Source organism: Kogia breviceps, chromosome 8 (genome assembly GCF_026419965.1).
Source record: "Kogia breviceps isolate mKogBre1 chromosome 8, mKogBre1 haplotype 1, whole genome shotgun sequence".
Taxonomy (NCBI): Eukaryota; Metazoa; Chordata; class Mammalia; order Artiodactyla; family Physeteridae; genus Kogia; species Kogia breviceps.
In genome coordinates this window covers 5,409,970-5,425,265 of record NC_081317.1, presented here as the reverse complement: position 1 = coordinate 5,425,265, position 15,296 = coordinate 5,409,970, and the positions used below count along the sequence as shown (strand labels likewise).

At 43.9% G+C, this 15,296-nt stretch overlaps 1 protein-coding gene across 5 annotated transcripts in view; it reads left to right on the top strand.

Annotated features, from left to right (window-relative positions):
• ABL1 (ABL proto-oncogene 1, non-receptor tyrosine kinase) overlaps window positions 1-15,296 on the top strand; it is a 133,732-nt gene that overhangs the window by 79,978 nt on the left and 38,458 nt on the right. Inside the window, exon 1 of one of the 5 annotated variants that reach the window (XM_059072528.2) lies at window positions 8,743-8,918. The exons of the other annotated variants lie outside the window; for them this stretch is intronic. Within the exon in view, the coding sequence (XP_058928511.1) occupies window positions 8,840-8,918 (79 nt within the window). The 5' untranslated portion in view covers window positions 8,743-8,839. Of the gene's footprint in view, window positions 1-8,742; window positions 8,919-15,296 lie in introns of those variants that run through there. 5 annotated transcript variants of the gene reach the window in all.

Here is a 15,296-nt window from a genome sequence, read left to right as displayed (position 1 = left end):
TGGGATCTTCCCAGACCAGGGATCGAACCCGTGTCCCCTGCATTGGCAGGCGGATTCTTAACCACTGTACCACCAGGGAAGTCCCCAAACTAGATTCTAATTGAAAATGATTAAAGTTTGCAGACCTGTTTTTATTTCTATTACCTCCCCCAAGCCCCACTGGAATGATAATGAAAAAATTTTTTGAAAAGTGAAAATGCATAAGGACAAAATGAACCCAAAGGGAAAAGTAGATAAGAAAGGTGAACACATTTTTAGAAAATGAGAGGCAGTCAAAAGTGTGGTAATAGACTTAGCAGAATCGAAGAAGCTGAAGCCTAACCTCTTCTAAGAGAGACATTGATTAGAAGTAAGCCAGTTTACTTGTAAGAACCTGAGAGAAAAAGTCAGAAATTAGAGGCATTAGTACCACAGAAAGCAGGGGGTTGTGAGGCCTTAACTGAAATCGAGGGGATCAGTTGAAAGTCTGTAAAGGACTTTTTATATTCTTCACACCCTTCCCCATCCCTGTACAGCCAGATGACCACTTCTGTTTCCCACCTACATGAGAGAGAAGTATTATTGAGAAATTGCCCTATAAAGGCTCCAGACTCAGTGATATTACCCCCAACTGGGGTGCAGGTAAGCCATTGGGCTGAAAACAGTGGGGTGGGCAAGAGCAGATTTTTTTTTTTTTTTAAGTCTGCATGCTGAATAATGAGATTCTCAGGCCTCTTCCAATACCTGGTAGCCAGAGCCCTAACAGAGAAGAGATGGGAAGATTCTTTTCTAGAGAAAAGAACAAAAAAATAAAATTGAATGATCCCAGAGAAAAGCCCATTTGGGGGTTCTCTTGATGGAAAAGTAAGCTCAACACCTCCCTTCACTGAAGTCCACATGTTGTGCCACTTCCATGTATATTTTTTTAGTTCCTCTTTCATGTATAATGAATGGACCACCAAATTAAAAGTCTCTACATGATAGATAGAGGGTAAAACAAATTCACAGAAAAAGGGAACATGGTGGAAATAAAGACAATGCAGGAAACAGAAGAAGAGTTCAGAAGAACTATTCATTGCTCTCCTCAGAGAAAAATAACGGCAAACATCAAACAACAGTGTTATTAAAAAGTACACAATCAGAATAAAATGAGCTCTTTAATATTGAAAACATGATAGCTAAAATTTAAAATTCAACACAAGACTTGGCAAATAGTGTATCTCAGAAAGCAAAACACAAGACAAAGACTTAGACAACAAAAGAGAACAGATAAGAAGATTAGAAGCTCAATCCCAGGGCTTCAGTATACATCTGGTAGGAATTCCAGAAAGAGAGAAAATGGAGGAGAATTTAGGAGACAATAAATATCAGAAAAATTCCAGAGCTTAGTGAAGTGAGTATTTTCTGGAGTTAAATGACAAATCTTTGAATTGCATTGGCTCCTTGAGTACACAGCATATATATACATATATATATATATATGTATATATATATATGTATATATGTATATATTGAGTCCAAGCCATATCATTGTAAAATTTCAGAACACCAAGAATATTAGAAGATCCTAAAAGCTTCCAAAGAGAAAAGCAGGTGGTATATAAAGGATCAGGAGTCAGAGTGGAATTGCATTTCTAAACAACAGTACTGAAAACTAGAAGATAGTAGAGAACTGCCTTTGAAATTAAGTGGGGAAAATGATTTTCAGCCTAGAATTCTGTACCCAGCCAAACTGAGTGGAATGGAAAGGAATTTTTTAGACATGCACCTCCCCTCACCCACCCCAGGAAGCTACTGGATGATGAATTCCAGCAAGATGAGGACGTAAGTCAATACACAGAACTGAGGATATTTTAAGTGTCTTAGTATTTGGAAAAAATTCTACTAGGTGTTTGGCAGATATTTGAAATGTTTGGGGAAAAAACAGTAATAGGCATAGAGAAGACTAATCAAATGAAAAAATCAAGGCAATTAATATCTCCAGGATAAACAAAGTAATATAATAAAGGAGACATTCATAGTATATTATTAGTGGGCAATGAACAATATTTATATCATCATAATAATGCCAACAGTGACCAATGATTTAACCAAAAATTGTGATTTTATTGTTATGGGAGGTTGGAGATGGTGATAGTATAATACTACTATAACAAGATAATATATAATGTGGAAAGCTGATGAATCCAGAAACAACAATATGAGGATATTAAAAATCTGAAGAAGGCTGCCTCTGGGGAAACAGACAAGGGGATGGAGTCAGGGGACTACTGATTTTGTTATAAGACTTTTAGTACTATTTGATTCTTAACCATGTACGTATTGATATATTACTTTAAGAAAAATTAATAAAATATATTTAGGTCATACCAACAATATTAGTTTCTTCTGGGAGGAAAATTGTTTAATCATTATGTTTGACTTGTTGATTATAAAAAATATAGTAAAATCTTACTAAAATGAGATTTTCTAGAAAGTGGATGTAATTACTCTAAAGCAGTTTAGATTTGCCCCCTCCCCCCAATTGAGAATTGTAGCTCTGTAAATACCAAAGGGAATAACAAAACAAGCAGTGTTATATGAAAGACAGTCCTATGTGTGGCCTGCACATCAAGTTCTGGGCCTGAAACAGGCCCCCACTAAAGATGTGGGGTGTGGAGTTTGTGTTCTGCCACAAAGCTGTGGTTGTAAAACTTTGGCTTTAGGATTAAAGATAGGACTCCGTGTGACATTTGAACCTTGGTTGCTACTCCTACCCCACAGCTAGTGTTTCTTTCCCTTAATGAAATAAGTTGATTTCCTTGTCCCTTGGAAAACTTCCAGACTGCTTTCACTCCCTCAGACTGTGTTTTCTGGAATCATTTGCACATATCACATTTGTTAATTTTAGCTCTTGACTTAGTGGCAGTAAGACTTAGGCAGGTAAACAGACCATCACCTGATACATACAGTAAGAGGCCTCTTTTGGAAGTAACAATACTTATTGTTTATTGAGCAGCTTCTCTGCATTGGGCACTTTCCATACATTATTTCCAATCTTCATAACCCAGTGAGAGAGCTACTCTTAAGACCATCCCTCAATTTTACAGACGAGAAAATTGAGTCACTTGCCCAAGCTCTCACAGTGAGTGGCAAGTCTGAGGATAAGTTTGCAAGATGTCATACCTCACTCAGTCTCCACTGTGCTGCCTCCCCGTCTCACCTGGTTTCCCCATACCAGAGTCCCTGGACCTTTCTGACACTTGACCAATAAACAGTGTTATCTCACTGAAAACGTGTGACTGCTTAAAGGGTTGCATGTATGCCCTTTACAGGGGCAAAAGTGGGTATGATTGATGTGATGTTCTAAGCTGCATTATCCAGTGGGTTGGGCCCACATCACTGGTAGTGTGGAGCCTGGTCGTCTCTCACTGAGCAGCGTCTACAGAATCAGAGGATGTGGGCTTTGTTGGCATGTGAAATAGCATACACATACCTCAAGATCTTTGCTCTTTCCTCCTAAAGTCATTAACTGGGCTGGAAACAGTGAAGGGATCAGTCAGATGTGGGACCATCTGGTCCTGGGGGCCCCAAACCAGGCACCATGTCAGATGCACCTGTCTGCCTTAAACTCCCACGCCCATCCTGCTGCTCTCAGGTGGAGCTTCCGCATCCTGCATCTGTGTCCTGCTTGCTTTCTTCCCTTGACCAACTTCTGTGGTGGGCCCTTGTCCACCCGCCCACCCTGCTTTTAAAAAAATAGGACTGGGCTTCCCTGGTGGTGCGGTGGTTGAGAGTCCGCCTGCCGATGCAGGGGACGCGGGTTCGTGCCCCGGTCCGGGAGGATCCCGCGTGCCGCGGAGCGGCTGGGCCCGTGAGCCGTGGCCGCTGAGCCTGCACGTCCGGAGCCTGTGCTCCACAATGGGAGAGGCCGCAACGGTAAGAGGCCGGCGTACCGCCAAAAAAAAAAAAAAAAAAAGGACTGAACTCCAAACTTGAAAAAAATTCAATCTGTATCCAAATTTTTCAGAGAAGAGTTCTCTTTTGGTAACTTGTTTAGAGTTATACAATTTCTTTAACTCAAAAATTGCTTTCAAATGAATAAATTTTAGAAATATCCGTCCCTGTTTGTCCTATTCCCAGGGAAAATAAGAAGCAGCTCTTCCCACTTCCAAAACAGTGGTTTTTAAACTTAAGTGTGGGGACTTCCCTGTGGCCCAGTGGTAAAGAATCCACCTTGCAATGAAGGGGACGTGGGTTCGATCCCTGGTCTGGGAACTAAGATCCCACATGCCATGGGGCAACTGAGCTTGCGCGCCACAACTACTGAGCTTGTGCGCCTTAGCAAGAGAGCCTGCGTGCAACAACGAAGACCCAATGCAGCCAAAAAGAAGAAAGAAAGAAAATAAGCAAATAAATATAATTTTTTAAATGTCTAAACTTAAATATGCACACAGATCATCTGGGGAACATGTTAAGATACAGCCCACTCCATATATTCTGATTGTGTAGGTCTAGAATGCAGATCAAGAGTCTGCATTTTAAGTAAGCACCCCAGGCGATTCAAAATAGGTTGTCCATGGACTGTACTTTTAGAAACACACAGCTCAGATCACATACTTTAATGTAATTAAGGACCTTTATTCTTTCTTTCTTAATATATTTTAAAATATTCTTAAATATCAATAGTTCTAATTCCCTGAATTGTTTTAAGACATATTTTTCAATAGTTAATGATTTTTATTTCATCCTCTGGCTTTGCTACAGTTATCCACCTTTCACTTAAATTGCAAATTATGTCCATTTTGGAAAGTTCAAGGGCTTTAGACCTTACTACTTCTAGGTGTGTGAACCTGGACAGAATACTTACCTGTCCCAATCCCTGCTTACCCCTGTTTCCTTACCTGTGAAATGAAGTTAAACTACACAAAATTCATAGGGTTTTTGGGAGGCTTGTGCCTGGCACGTATTAGGCACATATTAAAAGTTTATTCCTGGGCTTCCCTGGTGGCGCAGTGATTGGGAGTCTGCCTGCTGATGCAGGGGACACGGGTTCGAGCCCCGACCTGGGAGGATCCCACATGCCGCGGAGCGGCTGGGCCCGTGAGCCATGGCCGCTGGGCCTGCGCGTCCGGAGCCTGTGCTCCGCAACGGGAGAGGCTGCAACAGTGAGAGGCCCGCGTGCCACAAATAAATAAATAAATAAATAAATAAATAAATAAAAAGTTTATTCCTTTCCCAAACTGTGTAATGTAGCAAACACGTTAGTTCACAGTCTTTAATTTCTTTGTTTGTTTTCCTTTTTTTTTTTTTTTTTTTCTTCTTTAAGTTAATGGCTTTTAGGTTTAAGGTTGCTTAGAGGGAATCCTTCTCAGGCCTTTTCTTCATTCTAGTAAGGGATTTGAAGCTGTCTTATTTGCTTGTAACAGAATGGTTTTTGTATCTTGTGAATAAGCTTCAAAGAGCATCAAAAGCCAGATCTGGAAAGAATAGTACTGGTTTAATTTGGTGGTGTGCAGCTTGACGGTGTTTTCAGTATTCGTTGCTGCTAATTCAGAGGGTTTTGCCAGACCTGTTGATGTATGGTTTTATAACTAAGTTTTAAAAGATTTGGACACAGTTTATAAGCATTACTCATTTTAAGAGTTTTTAAAGGGATAAAGTCATTTTATTTTATTTTATTTATTTATTTAGGCTGCGCCTGACCTTCACTGCGGCATGCAGCATCTATTTAGTTGCAGCATGCGGACTTCTTAGTTGCGGCATGAGGGCTTCTCTTAGTTGCAGCATGCAGACTTCTTAATTGCGGCATGCATGAGGGATCTAGTTCCCTGACCAGGGATCAGACCTGGGCCCCCTTGCATTGGCAGCATGGAGTCCTACCCATTGGACCACCAGGCAAGTTCCCAAAGGGATATGGTCATTTTAGACTCAAGAGCAGAATATTAGTAACAGTCATTAGCTTTTAAAAATAAACTTACATCCTAACATAAAGTATAGCACATGCAAACAAATACCTGGGCCTGTATTAGTTGGTAGAATTCAAGGATATGGTTAGAATTGCAAAAATGTCCATTAACATATGACCCTTTGCATTAAGGTGCCTATTTGAATATAGCCCATTAAATCTTAAATGCTATATAATGACAGACTTTATTATAGTCTGGTCCAAAGACCTTTAACTTTCTAAAATGGCACCAACACAGTAGTTTTCAGCTTATTTGTACTGGTGGCACCCTTTGGGATTTTATTTTTGGCATTACACTGGAGGTGGAAAGTTGCAAGCAGCACTAAACAAGTTGGCTACTATCATTACAAACAGGCTCTCTAGCAGAATGTTAGTGTCTCCCAGAATCTAGATAGCATCCACAGTCACTTGTCACCTGGTGGCCCTGTAGCCCTGTGTCTCCAGGCAATGGGAACTGCTGTGTCTTCTTAGGTGCCCATGAGGCCTGACCTGGTACTATAACGCAAACCATAGGTCCCTTACTCGCAGTAGAAACACATTTTGTACATGAATCAGAATCTGACAGGACATCTCTGAAAAGTTAATGACGCCCTGGCTGAGAAACCCTGTGATATACACTAGTCACATCCAGTCCAATCTTGAACTGTCCTGTACTAGTTTCGGCAGATCTGAGTGAAGATCTTAGGCCATTCCTGGTGTACTGAAGATACCCAGGTTTTTGTCACTGCAGGTTAGGCTAGACCACGAACGAGTCCAGCTTTGCCTCTGGAGCTGATTACCGTAGCTGGGGTCTCTTGACCAAGGCTGCTTCTGAAACATATGACAACCTTAGTTATTTAACCAAAGATATAGACATCCAAAGCTTTAATTTACTTGGAGTTTATTCTTGGTGGGAAGGGGCTGCATAATCCACTGGTTAGGAGCCTGATCCTCGGAGCTGGGTAGACCTGGGTTGAGTCCAGCTCTGCCTGCTTCCAGCCATAGGACTTTGGGTGAGGTGTTTGACTTCTCTAAACTTCGGATTTTTACCTGAAGAATCAGATAATAATTCTGTTTTCCTCACAGGATAGTTGTGCAAATGCAATGTGGTAATGAACAGAGGGTGCTTCTCACAAGAGTCTGACTCAATACATGTCAGCTTTTTAGTATTCACGTGCTCTCTAAGATGTGTACAACTTAATTTTTCTCCCTATTGCAATTTAGTTATCTAACACTATTTAGATAACTTCACTTTCCTATAGTTACTGAAATTTATCTGATCTTATTTATTTATTTATTTTTGGCTGCATTGGGTCTTCGTTGCTGCCAGCGGGCTTTCTCTAGTTGCGGTGAGCGGGGGCTACTCTTCGTTGAGGTGCACGGGCTTCTCTTTGCGGTGGCTTCTCTTGTTGCAGAGCACGGGCTCTAGGTGTGCAGGCTTCACCTTCAGTAGTTGTGGTGCACAGGCTTAGTTGCTCCATGGCATGTGGGATCTTCCTGGACCGGGGCTTGAACCTATGTCCCCTGCATTGGCAGGTGGATTCTTAACCACTGCGCCACCAGGGAAGTCCCTATCTGATTTTTATTAAATTATTTGATATGATTGGATTCCATACAGTTTCCCACTGATCTGGATTTCCGGTTTTGTGACAAGGAACACATAATTGTGATTACTGTTATTTATTATGTTGTTATATGTTATGATATTGTCTTATCATTAGTTATAAAAAGATTTGAGCCAAGTACAGCAGTGAAATGGATTTTAAACAATGGCCCCCCACGGCACACACCAAACAAGGGAAGAGTTCTCTGTTGAAGAAAATGAGGCTTCTTGGGCTTCCCTGGTGGCGCAGTGGTTGAGAGTCCTCCTGCCGATGCAGGGGACGCGGGTTCGTGCCCCGGTCCGGGAAGATCCCACGTGCCGCGGAGCAGCTGGGCCCGTGAGCCGTGGCCGCTGAGCCTGCGCGTCCGGAGCCTGTGCTCCGCAACGGGAGAGGCCACAACAGTGAGAGGCCCGCGTACCGCAAAAAAAAAAAAAAAAGAAAGAAAATGAGGCTTCTTAAAGAAGGGGCACAGGCCATGACCCTGATGAGATCTCATTGTGGAGACTAGACTAAGCTCCCTTTACAAATTATCAGAAGTTATGTTTGAATTTGAACTCCCTCATCTCTTTTGTCTCTTAGTCTGGATGTACGATTTGACAAATGTGTTGCAAACTTGTGTCGTTGTCATGTGGGTTGCAGCTCTCTGATTATTCATTCCTCAGACACCCATTGAGTTAGCCTGAATCACAGTAAGCTCACTGAGTATAAATGAGACCAGAATTGATAATTCCAGAGGAATTTGCATTATTCACCAGCAGTCTAGGGACATAGGGTTCGCCAGGGCACCGCGCCCAGTGGAACGCGCTTGGCCTTAAGTGGTGCAGGTTGGGGGCACCTCCTGCCACAGAGATGCAGGCCTGCCCTCCCCAACTGCCGTAGTTGTCGGTGTCTTTCATGGGGTGTTAGGACCGCACTTCCCAACGTTGAGAACCCATGAAAGCCGCGCTTAAAATAACCACCTTCTCTTTCCTTAGTCTAGAAATTGGCGGGGCCTCCGTTTCCGACCGCGGTAACGGTCCAGGGCCGGCCTAGGCCTTGAGAACGCCGGGAAGCTCTGGGTCCGGGCGCGGCGCGGCGCGGCGCGGAGAGGGTTAAGGCGTGGGGGGCGGGCCTCGCGGGCCGGGCTCCTGGCCCTTTGTTAACAGGCGCGTCCGGAGCGGAGACCGAGACGCGGCCGCGGCCACGGGCGGGCGCGCGGGGCGGCGGGGAGGCGGCATGGCGGGGCCGCGGGGGCCCGGGAGGGCAGGCGGGGCCAGCCGGGAGAGCCGGGCTTGAGCCGCGCCGCGGAGCCAGCCCAGGGCGCCGGCCTCGACGCCGCCGGCACGCGAAAATGTTGGAAATTTGCTTGAAGTTGGTGGGCTGCAAATCCAAGAAGGGGCTCTCGTCCTCCTCCAGCTGTTACCTGGAAGGTAAGCGCGGGGCCGGCGCCGGGACTGGGTCGAGGCGGCCGCGTGTCCGCCGCGGGGCCTTCCTAGGCCTCGCCCGCCCGCCCGCGCGCGTTCCCTCCTCTTCCTCTCCCTCCCTCTCCCTCCCTCGCCCTTTCTCGCCCTTTCTCTTTTTGCCTCTTTCTCTTTCTTTCTCTTTCTTTCCCTCGCCCGCCCCTGGGCGCTGCCGCGAGCCGGGAGGGTGCGGGGCTCCGGCCCCCGCGCGCTCACCGCGGCAGAGCCCATGTCGGGAGGGTGAAGTCGCGGGCCCCGGGCTGCGGGGCTCTACCCGAAAGTTGGGGAAAGCGAACTCTACAGGCCTCAACGGCCTTGTGAGCCCACGTTGTGGAATTTCCACCGTTAATTAGGAATTATGTGTCAAAAAAGGTCAACCCGTGTTTGTGAAACATATGATTTTCATTAAGTCTATCGTGTACAAAGAGAACACGGCTCTACCATTTATGGATACAGAATTTCAAGTGATCTTTCTACTCCCCCACCCCCACCCCCCTTATCTACGGACCACGAAGAGGTCTTAGGAATTCTCTCATTTTTGCGGGGTGAAAAGAAAAGTTACACCGCATTTTAAGAAGGCAGTTTGAATGAGTCCCACGGTACTTGGGAGGGAGGATAACCTCCTGTTAAGTTCCTTGGATAAAGCCTCAGAGCCCGGAGCGGTTCGCTTTCGCCCTCTTTCCATTCTACTCTCCTTTTCTTCTCTAATCCCATTTTTTTCTTTCCTGTTTATTTGTCTTTGTTTTCTGTCTTAGTAAGGTGACAACTGAAAAAAAAAAAAAAAAAGCGCCAATTGAGTATGATGAGTGACCTTCATTTTGTAGCTTCAGGATGAATCTGAAATTTATCTGATTTGGGGACTAGTCGTCCCAGAGTGCTTGCCTTCAGCAGAAAGGCTAATTGTGCTTCAGAGATACAATCCTGCCTGCATTTGTTTGTCATTTTCATTTAGGACTTGAAGTAGGAATAGAAATGTAAAGCTCATTTTAGAACAAGTAGAATTTCTGCTGCCGTAGTGCCATGAAGTTGTAATGTGGTTTTTTTTTTAATGAAGGCGAAATAAACGGAGGCCTTGTTAATCGTCTAACCTGGGTTTTTTTCCAACCTTTTGAGTTGAGGGTCTGCCTGAAGTCACATACATGTGCGGCTCAAACCATGAACACCAGTGATACAGGTGCCCCTCTTACCATGAGATGTGTGTACTGTTAGCCCAAGGTCAGTCCCTTGGAGAAGATGCATCCAGATGGAGTGGGCTCACAAAATCTAGCATTTAGAGGGGAAGATGGTTTATTTGTCCCTAAAAGTTGGCATCTGAGCAGCCAGAATCATCTTCAGTTAATAGGTTGCTTACTTTCCAAGTTGCTCAAAATTCTGGACACATTCTCATTTACATCTGTAACGAGTTAGTGTTAGGCATTACCATCTCCATTTTGCAGATGGATACTTAAGGCAGAGTAGATGAATGGGCTTTTGTAACTGCAGTGATGGAAGAAAGGTTAGGGCACAGCAATGCTGTGACATTGTTTTGTTTTCCTGGGAGTAAACAGGAAGGAGATTTAGTTCTTACCTGGCTGGTCTAATTATTGTTTTGGGGGAGGGGAGACAAAATCTAATGCGTCTTATTCCAGCATGTCTTGAAATAATGTTGACTGTCAAGTCTCAAAAAAAAAAAAAAAATTCTGATTACAGCAGACTGCCTTGCATTAAGGCTTCATCTAGGAAGGTATCACTCTAGGAATTCTTTTTTGTGACTGAGTTTTCCTTCTTTCATTGTTATGGTTAATCAGAGAAAGTAAATGGAATTACTGTTTTGTAGTTGAGAGAATTTAACAGACCTCAGCGATCGTTTCTTAAAGACTGGATGTGCTATTAGTCGCTTGGGGAAAACACTTGCCAACATCTGGATAAGTAATCCAGGCTTTTTGTTTTTACTAACATCCTCAATCAATCAGTCAGTGTTTAATTGACATGCACTAGGGACCCAGGCATCCCGAGTCACGGAGAAAAGTGAATATGGTCAAGTTTTCCATTCTATCAGAGAAAGTTCAGCCATAAAAAAAAAAAAAAAGCAACTTGATCGTGCATCTATTGCTACTTGGGCCTAGCTGTCAAAGCAACAATTATTAAATGCTTACTGTGTGACAAGCACTGTTTCAGCATTCTATATGATTTAATTTATTTCTCCTGATGGCCCTTTGGTTACTTGCATTTTATAGATGAGGAAGCTGAGTCATCTGAAAGTTAGGAAACATGTCTAAGGTCACAGAGCTAGCATGTGGTGGTGCTGGGATTTGAACCCTTGCTGTCTGGCTCCAAAGAGCCCAGTTTTAGCCAGTATATGCTTTACCAGCTGTGACTGTTTATATCCTTTGGAACTCTCTGTGGATGTTGAAATGGTAGCTTCAGAAACACTCTAAAGCCTGAAACAAGGATATTCTTTTTTTTCTCTTCTAGAAGCCTAATACTGGTAAAAATGATTGCCTTGAGCAGTAGATGTATATTAAAATAGCCGTACATCCTAAACAATTCTAAATAGGAGAGCGAAAAGAAAATGCTGTCCTTTATCCAGTTTCCCTACCCAGAAGCCTCACTTGAGTTTCTTGTGTGTCCTTCTAGAAACATTTTATGCATATATAAGCATTTATAGCGTTTAAATTTTGTGCTCCAACTTTGTGAAAGTGTATATTTATAGCGGTAACTACTCACCATGGCCACCTTTTGCTTTACAATCTTAGGTTTACTTCAAGCACTGAATTTTCTGATTATTTCTTCCCTCTCCTAGAGGTGTGAAAGAAAACATGAACATTAGCCAGTTGAATTCTTTTTTTTTTCCAGTTTACTTTTATTTGTTCGTGTATTTGTATTTGCATGCATTGTGCATGAAAGTTGTACATGGGCATGTTAGTTCTGTACTGTGGAATCAAAAACTAATGTCTGTGAAGTGAACTCTTCCTGAACTTTCAAAATTTATTTTAAGGGCCCACTTTTAAACGCTTCTTTTCAGCAGTTAACTTTCTGGCGAATGCTTTATGTGGTGCCAGCCACACAGATACACTTTTAGAACTTATGCCTCAGAGAAGCTTATGCTCTCTTTCTAAATACTCTCTTCTGAGGTCATCAAATACTTCCCTTGTTTAGTAACAAAGAAAATCTGAAGCTCTTTCTGTAACCAAATAGAAAGCCAGTCAGTCCTTTTCATTTGGGGTTACGTTGAAATTGTTGAGCATTTATGATGTGACAGTTCTTTGGCACCAAGCACTTCATAGATATCCTCACTTCATTCTCATACCAACGCTATGAGGTTTCTAGAGAAGAGGAGGAAGAAGGGCCCCAGTTCACTTCGGTTGGAAATACTTTTGAATTCGGAGTCAGGCGATCCCAGTTTTCGTCTCTCAGCTTTTCTGTTTTCTTACCTCTAAAGACCAAGAGAACAAACTTTCTGTCCAGCCCACCTTCAAGGATTGTTTTGAGGATCTAGGAGATGATTCAAGGGAAAGTGTTGAGACCAATAAAGTGCCCAATGTATGTATTTATACTGACGTGAGGTTCTTTTGAGATGTCCTTAAATCAAGGCAGTGTTATGGTTAGGGTATTGCCAAGGTCCCATTCTCACGTGAAGCACACAGCTCTGGAGCCAGCCCGCCTGGGCCCAGATGCCCGCCTGGGCCCAGATGCCGGCCTGGGCGCAGATGCCTGCCTGGACCCAGATGCCGGCCTGGGCCCAGATGCCCGCCTGGACCCAGATGCCGGCCTGGGCCCAGATGCCCGCCTGGGCCCAGATGCCCGCCTGGACCCAGATGCCGGCCTGGGCCCAGATGCCCGCCTGGACCCAGATGCCGGCCTGGGCGCAGATGCCCACCTGGACCCAGATGCCGGCCTGGGCGCAGATGCCCGCCTGGACCCAGATGCCCGCCTGGGCGCAGACGCCGGTGACCCGGGCGTGTTGCCCCCCGAGCCTCGGTGTTCTCATTTTTAAAATAAGGCTCATAGTAGTCCCTACCTTCTTGAGTTGGGAGATTCACACGAGAGATTTCAGTTAAATTGTTTAGCATAGAGCAAGATGTTTGCAAATGTTAGCTGTTGTTATTTTAAGTCAATATTTCACAGTCTAAAATGTTGGCATTGCCAATTTCTCTAATGGCTGAAGTGTGATGGTAGAATAGAGCTAAACCCACCCATAGTTTTTCTTGTTGTTAAGAAAGCAGTTTGTTTCCAAGTTTGCTTTGATGCATATAATTATTACTTCCTGTCCTTGGTTTTAAGGAAACGTATCTTCCCTTCCTCTGACCCTTTTTTAAAAAAAATTAATTAATTTATTTTTTGGCTGCGTTGGGTCTCCATCGCAGCATGTGGGCTTTCTCTAGTTGCGGCGAGCAGGGGCTACTCTTTGTTGCGGTGCGCGGGCTTCTCATTGCAGTGGCTTCTCTTGTTGTGGAGCACAGGCTCTAGGCATGTGGGCTTCAGTAGCTGTGGCTCGTGGGCTCTAGAGCGCAGGCTCAGTAGTTGTGGCACACGGGCTTAGTTGCTCCGCAGCATTTGAGATCTTCCTGGACCAGGGCTCGAACCTGTGTCCCCTGCATAGGCAGGAGGATTGTTAACCACTGCGCCACCAGGGAAGTTCTCTGACCCTTTCTTATTCCCATGGTGAATATTTTAATTGTGGAAGAAAAATCCCATTGGTTCATGGTTGGCATCTTGTTTCTTCTCTCTAGAGGCAGTATTTCCACAGCTCCAAACATATGAAAACTGAAAATTTCATACTACTTACTACCTTTATTGCAAAATCAAATAGTAATTTTGCCAGTGTAATCACTGGTCTGAAATAGAAACAGGAAAAATTATTGATGAGTAGGTTTTTAAAATCCATAACATTGTATAACATGATGACTATAGTTAACAATACTCTACTGTTTATTTGAAAACGGCTAAGAGAGTAGATCTTAAAAGTTCTCATCACAAGGAAAGTAATTTGTAACTGTATGGTGATAGATGTTAACTAAATTTTTTGTGGTGGTCATTTGACAATATATACATATATCAAATCATTATTTGTACACCTTAACCTTATACAATGTTGTATGTCAATTATATCTCAATAAAACTGGAAAAAAGTAAAACCAAAAGTATGTATAACAAGAGCTGAAGATCCGATGAGACATTGGAAGCATTTAACTTTTCCTCTGTAATGGTGAATCATAATTAAACTCCCAGAAGAATGACTTATAAAATAAATCCTCAGGTTAGTTGTGTTTTGTTTTGTTTTTTACTTTTTTTAGTGGAAAACTTTTAAACCTGTAACAAAAGCAGACAGCATAATGAACTTCCTTGTACTCATCGCCCATCTTTAACACTTATCACTTATGGTCAGTCTTGTTTTCTTGCCTAAGCCATTTGGAAGAATAGCTTGCTAGTTACTGACTTTTGCGAGACTAACTCCATCCTCAGATAATGACACTTGTTATTCTCTGAAATTGGTTTTCAAATCCTTCTTTCTTTTTCACTCATTCATTCATTCATTCATTTATTTATGGCTGCGGTGGGTCTTCGTTGCTGCACGCAGGCTTTCTCTAGTTGCGGCGAGTGGGGGCTACTCTTCGTTGCGGTGCGTGGGCTTCTCATTGGGGTGGCTTCTCTTGTTGTGGAACATGGGCTCTAGGCGCGTGGGCTTCGGTAGTTGTGGCTCGCGCGCTCCAGAGCGCAGGCTCAGTAGTTGTGGCGCACGGGCTTAGTTGCTCTGCGGCACGTGGGGTCTTCTCGGACCAGGGCTCGAACCCGTGTCCCCTGCATTGGCAGGCGGATTGTTAACCACTGTGCCACCAGGGAAGCCCTCAAATCCTTCTTTCTTAATCCACACCTTCGATACTTTGTTATACTGTATGTTGGGTGGTGGTGATAGAGAAGACAGACAGAAGGGAGAGATACAGACAGACTGGGAGACAAAGACAAAAGTCAAGATAAGAGGGAAGGAAGGGGTGGGGGCTGGGACAGGGGCAGAGGGGGGATGGGGGGCGGCAGGGAAGAGATCCAGAGATGAGAAGGACAAAGAGCCAGATCGTGAGAGAGCAGTGCTGGAGGCTGAGTGAGACCGACAGACTGACAGACAGACAGGTGGCTGATGGATGGGTAACGGGAGGGAGAGCAGGTGAGTCATTTCACCTCTGCTTCCACTTCCTGCCCTCTCAGGTGCACTTGGTACTAGCTGTTACTCACTCACGTTCAGTGGCATAAACTGTAGCCTTATTACTCTTAAATTCTCTTTGGAGACCCAATCCTGCTCAGTCTCACCAGTCCTCAAATTTACCTAATAGCATTGTACGTTGAATACCTTAAAATTTAATTTAAAGGCGG